At 45.7% G+C, this 18,385-nt stretch overlaps 1 protein-coding gene across 1 annotated transcript in view; it reads right to left on the reverse strand.

Moving 5' to 3' along the window:
- CFAP251 (cilia and flagella associated protein 251) overlaps positions 1-18,385 on the reverse strand; it is an 82,075-nt gene that overhangs the window by 13,855 nt on the left and 49,835 nt on the right. The window contains exons 18-19 of the mRNA XM_075534164.1: positions 6,303-6,393; positions 5,947-6,090 (exon numbers count right to left, since the gene is read on the reverse strand). Coding sequence (XP_075390279.1) covers positions 5,947-6,090; positions 6,303-6,393 — 235 coding nt within the window. The remainder of the gene's footprint in view (positions 1-5,946; positions 6,091-6,302; positions 6,394-18,385) is intronic.

The raw sequence follows: 18,385 nt of genomic DNA on the forward strand, positions 1-18,385 counted from the left end.
TCTCAAGTCTCCTATGGAGAAGGCCTGGGGGTCTGCTCCCATCAAGATTCTAACTGTTGACAGGTGTCACCAAATTGGCTCGGATGCATAGCAACCCTACCTCATACTGTACCATCCTGCACAGTGTCGCTCCATCTCATCAAGGGGCTTCCTCTGGTTCACAGACCCTCCACGTTACCAAGCATGATGCTCTTTTGCATGCATCGGTCCCTCCCGATGATGACATGCTCCAGGTAAAAGAGAAAAAGTCTCTTCATCCTAATTGCTAAGGAGCATTCTGGATGGACTTCTTCCACGGTAGATTTGTTTGTCCACGGTACTTCCCAAAGTCTTCCCCGGCACTGTCCTTCCAAGCCCTCAGTTCTCTGCTCCTGCTTATTCCTGTCCAGCTCTCCCATGCACACGAGATGACTCAAGAGACCATGGCTTGGGTCGGGCGCACCGTGTCCTCAGAGTGATGTCTTTGTTCTTGTGCAGATGTGCCCAGTGCAATACACGTCACATGGTTTCTTGCCCGCTGCTCCTGTGAGTGATGATTATGGATCCAAATAAGATGAAATTCCTGACAGACACCTGCAATCTTGTTCCTGTTAGTCGTGATGTTGTCTGTCGGTCCAATTGTGAGGATTTGGTTTCCTTTACATTTGTTATAGTCCACTGTTTTAATTAAAAGATCATTGTACTCGGGGCTCTTTTTACAATCCACACATCAAAAGTGTCGAGCATTTTTGTACACACGTTGCCACCATTATTTTCTAGACATTTACTTTCTATTGGAGCCCTTGGTTTCAGCTCCTTTTTTTCCCCTTTCCCCCCCTTAATAAAGTATAAATTATTATTTTCATATCTTACATCGACTGCTGTCTCCCTTCCCCCAGTTTCTGTTGTTCGTTCTCCAAGGGTGGGCGGGTGGTTCTGTGTCAGTCTTTGCAATGGGTTCCTCCTTCCTTCCCTTCTCTCCCCTGCTCTCCTGGTATCAATACTCCCATTCCAGTTCCTGGATTCCGTGTGTGTCATGAGCTTGTATCTTTTATCTGCACCTGTGTACACGCTCCGATCTAGTCTGCAGTGAAAGGAAGGACTGGGGTCATGATAGTGGGGGGTAGGACGCCTCAAGGAACCAGAGAAGTACTGTGTTTCGTCGGTGCTCTACTGCACCCTGGTTGACTTTTGCTACCTGTCTGGACATTTCATCAGTACGAACTGTAAGTCTCCCTTGCTCTCTGCAAGCAAGGGTTCACCCTTCCTTCCTTCCTTCCTTCCTCTTCTTACACTGCAGCTTCTCAGATGATTCGCTCAGCATACTGATTAGATAAGCAGAGTGTCAGGAGACAACCCCAACCCACACCTTTCCAGATGTACACCACACGCTAGTTCCAAATGAATGCCTCCTCCTCTACGTATCATGTGCAAGACACAATGAAGGGTTTTGGGATTCCCATTATTCTCCGTGTTATCCATAGTCTACTGTGCCCCCTGTATTTCAACGCCCTTGCGGAGTCAATAAAACACAGGTAGACATCTGTCTGGTGTTCTTCATTGTCTAGCCAAGATCTATCTGGCAAGCACGGCTCTTCCTCGTGTCACATCCTCTGCTGGCTCCGGCTTAACTTTGTGGCAGCTCGCTGTCGAGGCTCCGCTGCGACTGTTTCTGAGTACTGTCTGACATTCATGTTTCAGAAAAAGGCCCAGTATGCCCAGGGCCTCCCTTCCAAGTGCCCTTTCGCTTTCTCTCTTCACGTCTCTAAATTCCCACGGGGGTCTTTATCAGGGCAGTAACGGTACCTGTGGTCCTTGGCTCAGATTTCTCCTCCCGTCTGGGTGAGGCTGTGCCGCTTGGCTGCGGTCCCTGCATCCCAGCTGGGACTCCGCTTTAGATTAGCTCCTGGAGCTTTGGGAGGCAGCATTTGTTTATCGTTCTTGTTTTTGTTCTGAGCACAAAAGCAACACGTGCTACCTGTTTGTAGTTAAGAACAATGAACTACAACGGAAAGATCTGTGTGCTCCAATCCTCTGCATTTATACCCACTACTGCCTTCAAAAAACACCCACTAATGCCTTCAAAATAGGTGCTCCGTTGGCACGGTCGGTAACTGTTGGCCTGCTAATGGCAAAATCAATGGTTCAAACCCACCAGTCACTCTAAAGGAGAAAGATGAGACCGTCTGCCCTTGTAAAGATTTTTGTAAACAGTTTTCTTAGGATTTCATCCACCCGTCGTACAAATCAGTAATTCAATCACATGGAGAAGAAGAGTTGTACAGCTGTCACCCTTTTCAGTTCCTGAACATTTTCCTTTTCCTTGTAGTGATGGTTATTCGTGTAATTTTTTGGTCTAGTGGTGGTAGAGAATATACACACAAGGACAGTTCCACAGTTTCTACTTGGATAATTCAGTGCCCTATAGATTTATAGGCTCCGAAAAGATATGACCCTACAGCTGAGGGTCATGACAGTGGATTTGATGTGGATTAAAAAAAAAACCCACCATATTTTGAACTGCTTTTTAAAGTGGGTGGATGCTATTAAATGGAGATTTCTTCCATTTGGACCAGTGATGCTGTCAACTGCGGCTGAGCCGTCTGATGGGGGGCGACGTGATCTGGGCCAGAGGCATCCGCGCGGCGGGCACCCTGGTGTTGCTGTCCGGCGATTCTGCATGGGGCTCCTTGTGTGTGCAGGAACAACGACTAGGAAACCTCCTGTCAGCCAGACAGAAACGTAACCACCGGTGCCCAGGGTACCTGTGCGACAGAGGGCCCTGTCCTATCGGGATAGTCCGGGGTCCCCAAGGAAAGAGAAGTATAAACACAGCAGGTGAACCCTTGAGGTTGGGGAGGCCAGCGGGGACACGGCTCTCCTCTGTAGCAGCACGCACGCTGCCCACCCGTCATCAGGAGAAGGAAGGTTTGACTGGAGAGAGCGGCTGGCTCATGGACATGCGTTGTGCTGTGTCTCAGGAGGAGCCCGTGTTCCTCAGAAGGAGGGGGCCATGAGGCGTTCTCACGGGAGGGTTATATTCTTGTCTGACTTGGCTTCCACCTGCCACACCAACTAGCTTCAACTCCCCAAGGCGGTTAGCATGACATAAGGGAAAATGCCAAGACGGCCGGTCACCTTCCAGGGGGCTGTTGTGAATTTCTAGGTCTGCCCCTTGAACAGGCCCAAGTGCAGAACTGTTCTATGACCCAGGCAACTTCTGGGGGGCCAGGGGAGCAGCGGCATCTTTCTGGGAAGTGTTTCATTAGCCTGTGGCAAAGCCTGCTTTCCAAAGTGGCAAAGCCCTGAAAACATTTTTATTAAGAACCGCAGTACATCTGACAGGAGAACAAGAGATCAGAGAGGCGGGAAGTTCGCCCTGGGGCCTCAGATAGAAAGAGGCGCACTGACCTGCCAAGTGTGTGCATTGATGTGGGCACATCTGGATCCCAGGGACTGCAGCAAATGCATAGCTGTTATAATGCAGACAGGACACGAACAGCGCTGGAGGCCACGTGGTTTAAAAAGACTGATTTAAGTATGTAAAAAACTCCCTTTTCAGCAGTGGGTGCGGGCAGGGGGAGGGGCTCAATGACAAAATAGCCAATGAAACTGACAGCAGTTTCGTTTCAAAGCTGCTCTCTGTAGGTTGGTCCCTCAATGCCTAACCCACTGCGCCACCAGGCTCCTTATCAATGATATATTGTGTATTATTTTAAAAAGGAATAAGGGTTTGGAACGGCAAGAAAAGAGGGATATGGAGGTGGGACCCAAAAATAGAGGATTTAACACAAATAAACAAACAACAAAATAATTGTTTCATGGAAAAAGAAAACAGCCCTCCAGATTCCTTACCTTTCAGATCACAGTCTTGGTCTGAGTGCTTGAAAAAGGAGGAGAAGGGGAAGGTGGGAGGAGAAAAGGGGGAGCCGATCACAAGGATCTACATATAACCCCCTCCCAGGGGGACGGACAACAGAAAAGTAGGTGAAGGGAAACATCAGCCAGTGTAAGACATAATAAAATAATAATAATTTATAAATTATCAAGGGTGAGTGGAAATGTTTTTTAAATGATGACGGCAAAAAAATGATGATGGCAACAAATGCACAAATGTGCTTGACACAACGCATGGATGGAAAGATTGTGATAAAAGTTGCATGAGCCCAGAATAAAATGATTTAAAAAGAAAAAAAAGGAGGAGAAGGAAAACTAAAGCAGACTTGGAGTCTTTAATGACAAACAAGTTCATTTCAAACATAATAATCATAAAAAAGAATAGCTGCACAACTTGAAGAAATAACCAATACATGTAGAGGCCCCTAAATAACCCCGACAACAGCAAGGACATTAATCACAACTGGGAGGAGCCCTGGTGGCGTAGTGGTTGCAGGTTGGGCTGTGATCCCAAAGGCCGGCAGTTCAAAACCACCAGCCGCTCCGCAAGAGAAAGACGATGTTTTCTACTCCCGTAAAGAGTTACCGTCTTGGGAACCCGCAGGAGCAGTCCTCCCCTGCCCTGTGGGGCTGCTATGAGCCAGAATTGACTTGATGGCAGTGAGCTTGAGCTTGTTTGGGGGAGGCTTGATGCGTTACTGATGTGCTGCTCTATAAACCTTCACCTAACTCATGACAAAAAGGAGCTTCTCTTGTTTGTTTTTTAAAAGAGCAATGGTGTTGTTCCCCACTCAATGCCTGGTTTTGTCAGAAGGAAATCACCAGGCCTCTGTTCCATGCAGCCTCTGCGTACCCTCAAAGCTCCGACCCTTCAGTTAGCAGCTGCGCGCGTGACCCATCGATTGCTGCCACTTGAGGACTCTTCCTTTGACAGCGAGCTGAAAAGGACAGACTGCTCGGGGTGCATTTGCTTCTTTAGCACTTTGGGGAGCAGGTGAGAAGCCCCCCATCACTGACCCAACTTGCAGGAAAGGGGATGCTCGAGATGCCCTGGATGAGAAGGTGGCCCGCAGGGTGAAAGTGACCTGTGTGTGACACACCTTTGCTGGCTGGGTCAAGGGTTCAGAAAGGCTCTTGGGAACAAAGGACCATGAGGTCGGAGAAACAATCACAAAGCCCTTGTCTAGTCACATCCCCAGAGACGATGAGATAAGGGGCCAACCAATCACCTTTGTCACATGTTTCACACATGTGCTAAGGGGTGTTGTTGCTGGGTCGAGTCCAGCAGGTGTACATTCCACTCCTGACTTACTTTCTCATTATCCAGTAACTCTCATTTACAACAGTCAGAAAACTACCATCCAAGTATGTCGTGTCTCAGTGACCTATAGCTAGCAGTAACAAAAGTGGAGGCGTGAGATGAGAGGGGCACTGGTGGTAATGACTGAGGCTAGCCTGGCGTCTTGGTGGTCTGGCAGTCATGTCATGATGTAGTCACCCTCCATTTTCACATAACGACTTGGTCTTTGGCATCTAACCATGTTGATAACTGAGGAGAGGGGGGACTCTTTGAGTCAGAAAGCACAACCAATCAAGTGCATTTCACTTGAAGTGATAAAACATTTCCCCTGGCGTGTTTCTTGGCCCTGTTGCAGCTCCTCACAGCTGGGATTTTTGTGACCTCATCATGAGGAAAGATTGCATCTTCTGAACTTGTGGCTGAACTCCCAAAGAGGCCCCAGTTAATACACGTGAGGGTAACGCAGGCTCTACGGAAGCCTAATGATCCCAGTAACTTCCAATGAGGTTCACAGAGCTTGAGTCTGCATCCCTACTCGACCAGCTAAGTGCCAGGCCTCCTCTCCCCGCCACCAAGATGGCGGATGGTTCTCAGCAGTGACAGTCCTTTGCACTAAGTCTGTCTCGCAGGGGTGTGAGTACATCTGAAACGCACCGCCTTGTTCCGCTCTATTCATGTTCTGCTCTAACCTTGCGTCTTTACTGTGACCCATAATGAGTGTTAAAATCAATAATCTGTCCCACGGCTGCTCCTGCTTTTGTCCCACCTACCTTCTCTTCGGAGGGGTAGAAGCCGATGGCTCTCATGACATAAGGAAGCTCCGAGAGGGAAATGCATTCTGATAACTGTCTGGTCTCCATTGTGTCGATGCCTTGACTGCGGAGCTGAGAATAGTAAAAATAGTCTTCCAGCTCCTGCGGGGGAAGACAGGGAAACACAGCTCATGTGTGCTGAGGTCTGGAGCATCCGTGGAGACTTTTTCTTAGGGTGCTTTCCAGAAAGTCCATGTGGAGCTCAGTGGGGGTGGGGTAGGGTGGGAAGTAAGTAAGAGAGGAACCCTGGGGAATGTTTGTTTCACATGTGTAACTAGCTGCTACCAGGAAGCGTTTGCTCTGAAGACAATTACCCTGTAGAATTGTCCTTCCCTGCCACCAGACACCAGACCATAAAACGGGGTCAAGCCTTCGCCTCCGAGGGAAACGGCTGCGTCCAGGGCTCTGGAACGGGAACAGGGACATCACAGTTAGTCAGTGAGCAGGTGACGCCGAGGGCAAGTTAGGACTTGGCCTGAGGAAGGGTGCCACCTCGGGGTTACGGTCAGAGTGGGGAAAGCCCAAACTTGCGTGTGGACGCTACTGGTACAGGACACCCATTGTGAGGACAGACACAGCTCTCCTCCCCGTGATGACAGGGCAGGTGCTGGGCCTCTTACCTGTGGTCTTTGGGGAGCCCAGATCTACCGAGCCATGAAACCACAGCCCTCCCTCCCGGTAACTTTAGAGCCACACGAGACCAGGGCCAACAGAACAGGGCGTGGTACAGGTGGACTGCCAGCACTTATTGCTTCCACAAAACCCGGAAGCCACAGGGATCCAGGCCAATTGGAAAAAATGACCCTCTCCTTCCCAACACAGGAGCCCTGGTGGTGTCCTGGTGCAGTGCTCTGCCACCAAGGGGAAGATCAGTGGGTGGGAAGCAGCCACTTCAAGAGAGAAAGGTGCAGTGGCCTGCCTTGGAGACCCTGCGGGCAGTTTGAATGGGAACGCCTCGGGAATGACTGGTTTGTTGTTGGTGGCATGGTGGGCTGTGTGTGGCAGTGCTAACCGCAAGGCCAGCAGTTCCAAGGGCGAAAGGTGAGGTCCTCTGTCCCCATACAGGTTTAAACCCCAAGGGACAGATCTATTCTGTCATGCAGGGTCTCTATGAGTCGGAATCGACTGGAGGGCAGTGGGTTTTCTCTAACACACAGTCGGAGTTTCCAAAAATAGGACCCCCTCCCTTGTCTAATGTCCTCTTTTCTAAGTTGCACTTATTTTGTTGTGGCAGAGAATTGCAGTGCAGTGAATTACTTAATATAGCAAGTCTTTGTGACTCCCACCAAACTCCTGGGTGGAATCATGCAGATTAGGTATGTCTCTAGTTTTCCTGATGGGTCTGGGCAAGAGTGGGTCGGGGAAGATGCTGCGAGGGCTATATGATTTCATTGAGAATGATTTCAACAGGGTTCATTGGAATGGTTAAAAACTTAGAGCTCTAATGAGGAATTAGTCATTTTTGCCATTCTGCTGGGTATAAAATGAGCCATCTCAGAGGCACAGGGGAGACTCGTTACCACCAAGAAGGAAGCGCCAGGGGTAGAGCATGTCCCCTGGACCTCTGGACTCCAGGAGACAGAGAGCTGTAGCCAGGAGGCGGTGGGGGGGGTGGGGGGTGGCAAACGAAGACCAGCAGCAATGGAACCAAGAGCACACACACTGATGGATGTCTCAGCCCAGGGGGTCAGCGAGGATGCATGCCCTCCAAGCAGGAGACTCACTTGAGGAGCTAGGCTTCCTGCCCCCTGCCACTAGAGCGGAGTTGAGGGACTTTGGGCTGAGGCATATTTAGGGCACAGTGAAGTGTCCTTTGAACAGTTACCAGCAGTGTCAAAAGGCCTTTGGTAATGTTGCCTGAGCATGGCAGAGAGGCCAAGGGGCTGTGTAACTGAGGACCAGAAAGAGGCCTGCATGCCGGTATGGCTGAGAAGAAATGGTTCTGACCAAAGAACTGTATCCTGAGCATCTCTGATCCTGAATTGTAACCTGTTAACTTCCTTAACAAAGCCCGTAACTGTGAGAATGGTCTGTGAGTCCTGTGTGGTCACTGCCATGCGTTACTGGGCCCAGCAGAGGCAGAGAGAGCGCTGTGAGAGGGATGGCTGGACGGTGGAGGCATGTCTAGACGCCCTGCCTCAGAGGCATCAATCGGCCTTGGGATGATGTGGAGTTTGCTTCTCCTTCCCCTTGTCAAGTCAAAGGAGGTCAGATGCCACTCCACCCCATTCTGACAAGAATCTATATGGTAGAACACACACCAATTCAACTCACACTATTTAAGGATAGACACTCTTTCAGTTATATAACCAGTCTCACCCTCCTTTTCTGAGTTGTCAAGAAATGAGCCCCTATAGCATCTGGGGTCTTAAAAGCTTGAAGACAAACAAGCGGCCATCTAGCTCAGAAGCAACAAAGCCCAGATGGAAGATGCATATCAGCCTGTGCGATCACGAGGTGTTGATGGGATCAGGTATCAGGCATCTAAGACCCAGAACAAAAAATCATAGTAATGTGAATGGTGTGTGTGTGTGTGTGTGTGTGTGTGTGTGTGTGTGTGTGTGTAGTGGAGACCCAAAGCCCATCTGTAGACAAGTGGACATCCCCTTACAGAAGGATCACAAGGAAGAGATGAGCCAGTCAGGGCGCAGTGTAGCACCGATGAAACATCCAACTTTCCTCTAGTTCTTCAATGCTTCCTTCCCTCCACTATCATGACCTCAATTCTACCTTACAAATCAGATTAGACCAGAACATGCATACTGCTACAGATAAGAGCCCGCAACACAGAGAATCCTGGAAAGATAAACAATGTGAATAAAAATAATAGGAGGCTAAGGGGAAGGTGGGGGGAGAAAGGGGGAATCGATCACAAGGATCAAATATAACTCCCTCCGAGGGGGACGAACAACAGAGAGGTGGGTGATGGGCAACAGAGGACAATGTAGGATATGAAAATAATAATCTATTACTCATCAATTTTTCATGAGGGAGGATGGGCAGGAGGGAGGGAGGGAGGAAAATGAAGAGCTGATATCAACGGCTCAAGTAGAAAGAAAATGTTTTGAAAATGATGATAGCAGCATATGTACAAATGTGCTTGATACAATAGATGAATGCATAGATTGTGATAAGAGATGTAAGAGCCCCCAAGAAAAGTATTTAATTAAAAAAAAAGAAATGAGATCCTCAAGATGGACAGTTTCATCAGACGCATAACAAGAAAGAGATTGAATCATTGACTTAGCAACAACAACAAAAAACGCTACCATGGGTTAGGGGAGTGTTTGGGGCCAGTTGGCTTTACTGGGAATTCTACTAAGCATTTAGAGAATAATTTACATCAGTACTATTTAAACTCTTCCAAAAGGTGGTAAAGGAAGGAATACTTCGTAGCTCACTCTTTGAAGCAAATTTAATGATCATATGCAAATCAGACAAAGACATCACAATAAAAGAAGACGGCAGAAATTTCATAGAACACTAGTGGAACAGAACCCAACGGCATATTAGAAGAGTCACACAATATGACTAAGCAAGATTTATTCCAGGATGGCAGGGCCGGCTCAACATGAGAAACCCAATCAACACAATACATCACACTGTTAGAACAAAGGAAGTGAACTGCATACTCATCTCTGTGGCTGCAGGGAGAGCACTTGATAAAATCCAACAACACTTCTTGATGGAAAGTCTAAAGAAGATTGGAATAGAAGGGAAATTTCCCAATACGGACCAAGGTATATTTAAAAAGTCAACAGCCAACATTATATTTAATGGGGGGAACTGTGAGCTTCTCCTACAAAATCAGGACAAGGATGCCTACTGTCACTTCTACTATTCAATATTACATTAGAAGTCCTTGGTAAACAAGCGGCCATCTAGCTCAGAAGCAACAAAGCCCACATGGAAGAAGCACATCACGAGGTGCCGAAGGGATCAGGTATCAGGCATCATTAGAACAAAAAAATCTTACCATAGTGAATAGGGGCGGGCAGTGCGGAGTGGAGACCTCAAGTCCATTTGTCGGCCACTGGACATCCCCTTGCAGAAGGGTCTTGGAGAGGAGAGGAGCCAGACAGGGTGTGATGTAGCAACGATGAAAAATACAACTTTCCTCTAGTTCCTAAATGCTTCCTGCCCGCCCCCGACTATCATGATCCCAATTCTACCTTCCAAGTCTGGCTAGACCAGAGGATGGACACTGGTACAGATAGGAACCAGAAACACAGGGAATCCAGGGCGGATGATCCTTTCAGGACCAGTGGTGTGAGTGGCAGATACTGGGAATGTAGAGGGAGGGTGGGTTGGAAAGGGCGACCCGATTACAAGGATCTACATGTGACCTCCTCCCTGGGGGACAGACAACAGAAAAGTGGGTGAAGGGAGACGTTGGACAAGGCAAGATATGACAAAATAATATTTTATAAATTATCAAGGGTTCATGAGGGAGGGGAAAATAGGGAGGGAGGGGAAAAATGAGGAGCTGATGCCAAGAGCTTAAGTGGAGAGCAAATGTTTTGAGAATGATGAGGGCAATGAATGTACAAATGTTCTTTACACAATTGATGAATGTATGGATCGTGATAAGAGTTGGATGAGCCCCTAATAAAATGATTTAAAAAAAAAGAAGTCCTAGCCAGGACAATAAGACAACAACAATAGTAAGAAAGAAAGAACAGGCATCCAGATTGAAACAGAAATGGTAAAAATATCTCTGTTTACAGATCATATAATCCTAGAGTTGGAAAATTCTAGAGTCCATATAAAAACAACAACAAAACCTTCTAGCGCTAACAGTGAAATTCTGCAAAGTTGCAAAAGGAACAAGGTCGGCAAACAAAACTGAGCTGGGTTTCTACACGCCCACCGTGAGAAATCTGAAAGAGAAATTGGGGAAACAATTCAATTCACAAAAATATCTAAAAGAATAAAATATCTAGGAATAAATATAACCACGGACATAAAGGACTTCCACAGTGAAAACTGTTAAAATACTGCTGAAAGACATTAAAGAAGACTTAAATAAGTGGAACGATGTTCCATTTTCATGAACTGGAAGACCATCACAATTCCAACTACCGCTAAAGAAATAAAAGAAGCAATCCTCAACTTCCTCTGGAACGGCAAGAAGCTCTGAAGAGCTGAAACAATGTTGCGAGAAGAGCAAAGCAGGAGGGCCCACATGCCCTGATTTGACACATACTGTACAGATGTGGCAATCAAAATAGCCTGGTATAACAGTAGATACAAGGACCCAGGGAACGGAATGGAAACTCCAGCAATAAACCGCGCCTGTATGGCCAACTGCTGTTTGGAAGGGTGTTATCCCGTGGTGAAAGAAGAGTTTCTTTAACAATTGGTGCTGGGGAAAATAGATTTGGACATGCAGAGAAAATAAGACAGGATCCTCGCCTTCTACTACAGACAAAAGTAAATTCGAAATGGATGAAGGACCATCCAACAACCAATATTACTCTCAGCAGAGAGACACCAAAAGCATTCACCTTGCAAACAAAGCAATCCGACACGGATGTCCTTTATCACCACTCCTAGTCCACACTGCGCTGGGCGTCTTAGCTGGAAGTCTAAGGCAAGAATGGGAAATTAAAGGCCTCCATGTGAGCAAAGAAGTAAAACTGTTCTTGGAGACGATGTGATCCTATACAGAAGAAAATCCCAAAGACTCGACAAGAAAATGATTGGGACTGATTGAAAGATGCAGCAAAGTGCCAGGGTAGAAGGGCAACACACACAAATCAGTTGGATTCTTTAATACTAACAAAGAGAGCTGTGAAAAGAAAATCAAGGAAAACACAATCATTTACAGTTGTCCTTCAAAAGATGAAATACTTAGGAATAAATCTAAGCAGGGAAACAAGAGACCCATACAAAGACAACTACAAAACACTGTACGGAACTTAAAGAGACGCACATAAAGAGAAGAATCTACTGTGCTCACGGGTAGGACAGCACTGGGGAGTGCCAGCACTACCTAAAGCAACCTACAACTACAATGCAACTCCAATCCAGATTCCACCAGCATTCTTTAAGGAGATGGGAAAACTAATCGCCCACGTTATATGGAAAGAAAAGGGACCCCAGATCAGCAAAGCACAATTAAAGAAGAAACACAAAAATTGAGACCTTACTTCCCGATCTCAAAACACACTGCACAGCCGTGGTAGTCAAACTAGCCTGGTACTGGTCTAACCAGAGACACGTAGACAAAGGGAACAGAACTGAGCGCCCAGAAGAAATCCGTCCACTTACAGAGGCTGATCTTTGACAAAGGGCTGAAATGCATGAAGTGCGGAAGAGATGGTCTCTGAAAAAACGATAACGGCACAGCAGGATATCCATTTGCAGAAAAATGAAACTGGACCATAAACAAACATGAACTCAAGATGAACCAAAGACCTAGAAAATAAAACCTCGAGCTAGGAAGCTCATCCATGACAACACAGGGACAAACTTGAGGAACACTATCAAACAACTGAAAACACACAGACAGAAGAAGACCAAAGGGGAGGCCTGGAACCCCGTGGAGAGTAGACATTTATACGCATCTAAAGATTTCACCAAAAAGAGGACCAAAATAGAATAGGCATGACATATTGGACATGGGGCTAATTCTCTAAAGTTTATAGAAAACTTCAATAGGATAAAGTCAAATAATCCAATTGAAAAATGAGCAGAGGACATGAACAGACACTTCACCAGAAAAGACATCCAGGCAATCAATAAACAAAAAAAATTCCTCATGACCTTACCCAGTTGATAGCAAACAGTTTTTGGTTCTGTTTTGTTTTTTTTAAGGGAAAGGAGAAAAATACTAGGGAGGATGTGGAGAGACTGACACCCTCATATATTGCTGGGGGACGATAAAATGGTGCAACCACTGTGGACGGTGGTTGGTACTTCTTCAAAAAGTTGAGAAGAGAAATGTCCTAAGACCCAGAACCCCCTCTACTTGTCTGTGTCTTAGGGAAATAAGAGCTGACACAAACAGAAGGCAAGGTCAGAGGTTCGAAGCTGCCAGCCTCCTCAGGGGGCTGTCTATAGTCTCAGAAACTCATATGGGCAGTTCCACCACCCTGTCCTACAGAGTCACCTCGAGTCAGCATCAACTGGATGGCAGTGAGTGAGTGTGAGTGATGTATGTCACAGCATTACTCACAGTATCAGAGAGAGAGAAGCGATCTAAATGTTCATAAATGGATAAATTTTGATACATACATATAATGGAATACTACAAAAGTATGGATATGGAGGATATGATACTGAGTGAAATTCCTCACCAAAGTACAAATCTCTTTTTTAATCATTTTATCGAGGGTTCTTACAGCTCTTATTACAACCTATATATCAATCATTTCAGGCATATCTGTACATAGCTTGCCATCATTCTTTTCTAGACAACTACTTTCTATTGAGCCCTTGGTATCAGCTCCTCTTTTTACCTCTTCTCAGTACAAATCTTAAATGAGGCTCCTGTCACCAAAAGTCAAGACAAGGTTTTCACATGAGAAGAAAGGTCCTTTGGTGGTTGCCAGGGTGGAGAGGGAAAGGAGAGGAAATCCCTGGCTGGAGGGTAGACGAGGGTTAGCTTGAGCGAGGGGAGGCAATGCACAATGACGCCAGGTGAGGTTGGTAAGAGTTACAGGCAACAGAGGTCGACACTGTTACAACACCATTCTGCAGTCACTGTGAGTTATGAGTGGTGCATGGACAAACACACAAACTGAACAGGGGTGGGAGAGAGAATGGAAGTCCGCCCACAAACATACTTAGGTTTGACACAGGATAGTTGTATATGCATATTTACCTATGCAAATATATCCATAAGAAAAAACCACATGGATTAATAAGTTCTAACTGTACAAATTAAAACCATAAAATTCTTAGAAAAACGAGCAGGGTAGCTTTCAACAATGGATTAGCTAATATAATAACAAAAAGCACAAACAAGTAAGAAAATAAATCAATGGGATCTCATAAAAACTGAAAATTTTTGTTCATCAAAAGAAGCTCCCCAACCACATTGAATGAAGGGGGAAGTGCAGAGTGGAGACCCAAGGCCCAAGTGTCAGCCACTGGAGATCCCCTCATAGAGGGGTTTAGGAGAGCAGATGGGTCAATTAGGGTGCGAGGTAGTACTGATGAAGAACACAGCTTTCCCCCAGATCCTGGATGCTTCCTCCCCTCAACTACCATGATCCGAATTCTACCTTGCAGGGCTGGATAGGGCAGAGGTTGTACACTGGTACATATGAGGGCTGGAGGCACAGGGAATCCAGGGTGGATGATACCTTCAGGACCAAGGGTGTGAGGGGCGATGCTGGGAGAGTGTAGGGTGAGTGGGTTGGAAAGGGGGAACTGATTACAAGGATCCACATGTGACCTCCTCCCTGGGAGAGGGACGGCAGAGAAGGGGGGGAAGGGAGACTCTGGATAGAGCAAGATATGACAAAATAACGATGTATAAATTACAAAGGGCACAAGAGGGAGGGGGGAGCGAGGAGGGAGGGGAAAAAAAAGAGGACCTGATGCAAAGGGCTTAAGTGGAGAGCAAATGCTTTGAGAATGATTGGGGCGGGGAATGTATGGATGAGCTTTATACAATTGATGTATGTATATGTATGGATTGTGATAAGAGTTGTATGAGTCCCTAATAAAATGTAAAAAAAGAAAAGGGAAGAAAAAAGAAAGAAAGAAAGAAAAGAAAATGATTAGGGCAAAGAATGTACAGATGTGCTTTATACAATTGATGTATGTATATGTATGGACTGTGATAAGAGTTGTATGAGCCCCTAATAAAACGTTTAAAAAAAAAGAAGCTCCCCAGATGGGAGTTCCACTTCTTGGAAAAAGTGCCAACTCTGCTTATATATCTCAAAGAAACCTGATTTTCCCAAAATAGTATCATAGGTTTGTTAATAAGTATAGGTGACCGTCTATGTAAAATTGTTCATGAGCATATTTTAAGGATTTTAGAGTTTTTTTGTGTAAAGAAACAAAACAAAATTTAATGTGTCCTATTTGTGACGTAACTTTTAGCATTTTTGCTCTGTGGTGGGGATCTAATTGTAGGAGATGATGACACGAGGCTCTGAAGAATCGCAAAAACTGTTTTCATGAATGAGTTAGTCTTTTAATGGCAAATGTGTGTGAATAAAATTAAATTATTGTTATCTCAAAAAAAATAGGCTTTACCAAGCAAGAGAAAAGACAAGCTACTGACTTGGACAGTACCTTCAAAAACTATATATAGCAAGAATTCTTTTTCTTTTTAGACAAGAATTTAATTAACAAAAAATATATAAAACCTTGACAATTTTAACAAAAAGATAACCAAATCATAATATTGGGCAAAAAACTAGAAAATCAACTTCCTCTGTAAACTTTCAGCCAACTCACAACGGAAAATTTACAAATACAGTTATACAATTGTTTTAAATGGGCAAGGAATTTGAATAGACATCTCACTAAACAGGGCATTCCAATGACCACCCAAAAACATGGACCGATGCTCAGCTGCTCAGCACGGTGAGTCATCAGACGAATACAGATCAAAGCCGCAATCACCATTCCACTCCCACTAGGACAGCTAAGATCAAAACCAAACTGACAAGAAGACCTCACGCTGGAGAGGAGTCAGAGAAACCGGCATCCTTTTCCACTGCTGGTGAGACTCCAAAACGGTGCCGCTGTTGTGGAACGTGTGGCAACTGCACAGAAAGCTAAAACTACAACTACCCAGTGACCCAGCAATTGCACTCCGAGGTACAGACCCAAAGGCTTCAAAGAAGACCCTCAAAAAGACGTGTCCGCCCATGCTTAGCACGGCATCAAAAGTCGACACAACCTACATGTCCACCCACAGGCGAAAGGCTAAGCAAACGTGGTACAAACACAATGGACTGCTGCTCGGGCAGGGGGAGAAATGAAATCCTGATCCGTGCGACACGGGATGGTGCTAGAAGATACGTTATACAGAATAAGCCAGTCATTGGACCTCACTTTATGTCAAAAGGTAACTGCGTGGAGACCGATGTTTGTTAGTGGTTATGAGAGGCGAGAGAGTTAGAAAGCTCAGATTCAAGATAGGAGTCCTCAGTAGCCGAGTTTTGAAAGTGCCACAAGTTGTATACCTGTAAACAGTTGCACTGGCAACAGTTATATGGCAAATATGTTTACAACGACAACAACAAAGGGAGTAGCTGCTGAGTCTCCTCGTGTCCCACCAAGCTCCTCCTGGGATTAGGCGCCGTGGTTTGGAGACCGAGGATCATGGTTTCTTTCATTCGGTATCTCAGTTCATTGACCTAATAACACATATTCTTAGTGCGTCTGCTCTACTTCCTAGTTCACTGGGCAGTGTCTGTGGTCTTAAGGGCTTGTAAGAGGTCATCGAAAGCATAGCTTTAGTCTCCTTTTAGCTGGAGCAAAAGAAGGAAGAGGTAAGGAGACTGTAGGATATGGAAACATCTGGCCAATTGCCTCCATGCACAACTGCCTCCTTTGCCCTGAGACCAGAAGAACTAGATAGTGCGAAGCTACCATTACTGAACAATTAGATCCAACACTTGGATCCATTCCCTAGATAAATCCTGATCAATGGGGGTAAAATGCTAAACAGAACTTCAAATTCTGGTAAACAAGTGGCCATCTAGCTCAGAAGCACCAAAGCCCACATGGAAGAAGCACACCAGCCTGGGAAATCACGAGGTGTCAAAGGGATCAGGTATAAGGCATCATCAGAACAAGAAAATTTTACCACAGTGAATGAAGGGGTAAGTGCAGAGTGGAGACCCAAAGCCCATTTGTCGGCCACTGGCTTAAGTGGAGAGCAAATGCTTTGAAAATGATGAGGGCAAAAAAAAAATGATGAGGGCAATGAATGTACAGATGTGCTTTACACAATTGATGTACGTATGGATTGTGATAAGAGTTGTATGAGCCCCTAGTAAAACGTTAAAAAAAAGATTAAATAAATGATATATACAGAGAAAAAAAAAGGACTTCAAATTCTAATGGACTCCAGATTTTCTGTGTAGCCCTGAGATAATCTTTAAACAAAAAAACCAGATAACACCAGATAACTAAACAAGTGAAAGTCTCTTTTGAGCACTGTTCTCTTTTAAGAACTATCTAGATGGAATCACATGGACAAAGCAGAAGATTAGATAGCAGCCTTATCAGGTAGTGAGCTCTGAGCTCTGAGGAGGGACTCTCCTCAAAGCAGGGCAAGGATGCATGGCTGCACCACTCCCAGAAGGTCATTGATGTCACTGAATGGTACACACAGAAAAGACTGAACTGGAGTATGTTTCTCTATGTAGATCCTCAACAACAACAAAATAAATGTGATCTCCCCAGTCTACAGGAACCCTTTAAACCAGCGGTTCTCAACCTCCCTAGTGCCTCCACCCTTTCATACAGCTCATGGGGTGGTGACCCCATAACATTATTTTCGTTGCTACTTTATCACTGCAATTTTGCTACTGTTATGAATCATAATGTAAACATCTGATACACAGGATGTATTTTTATTTTTACAAATTGAACATCATGAAAGCATAGTGATCACAAAAACAATATGTAATTCTATATTTTGAACTATTTATTTCTGATGACAAACCAATGACATTTTGTCTTGAAGCATGGTGTAGCATGGGTCACAGTCTGCGCTGGGTACTCGTATGTGGGTGTATCTGCGTGTGGGCGGACCACCTGGAGACGGATAGAGGAATGGTGTCTCGGTTCCTAAGACCTTCAGAAATATGTGTTTTCCGATGGTCTTAGGCGACCCTTGTGAAGGGGTCAAGACCCACAGGTTGAGAACCGCTGCTTTAAATGCTAAGGAAACAGCATTTTGTATGAGGTGGCCTTTGCCTCATACAGAATGGTCATACTATGAAATCATTACGGTAATCCGATAAATGGATTTCTAGTAATAAAGAGATTAGTCCTGGGCTGGGATATTAACACACACTTCCCCAGGAGGCCATAGTGGGAAAGCGGTGCACGCTCCACTTTCCATCTGGTCCTGAGTCTGCCGCTTGCAAAAGCTTTGTGCCTGTGGCCAAGTAACCACCCCTGTGCTTCCGTTTGCTCATCCTTAAAGAACCTGCCTGCCAGGGCAGGGGGTGGGGGGAGGCTGGAGAACTCAAGAAGGGGAGCATAAAGAATGTGAACACAGACAACCAACGTTCAGAAGGCAGGAAAAGAGGGTGAACGAGGACAGAAAACAGGGAAGAAGTGGGAGAAGTGGCCTTATGGCATTGTGAGGTTACAGCCTCTGCCTTCTTCTCAGCCTGTTCCAGTCTGAACCCTCCACCATGGGCGACGGAGCTGGTATTTGAAATATGGTGCGACAGCCTCTAGCATCACA

The sequence above is a fragment of the Tenrec ecaudatus genome, chromosome 16 (genome assembly GCF_050624435.1).
Source record: "Tenrec ecaudatus isolate mTenEca1 chromosome 16, mTenEca1.hap1, whole genome shotgun sequence".
Lineage (NCBI taxonomy): Eukaryota > Metazoa > Chordata > Mammalia > Afrosoricida > Tenrecidae > Tenrec > Tenrec ecaudatus.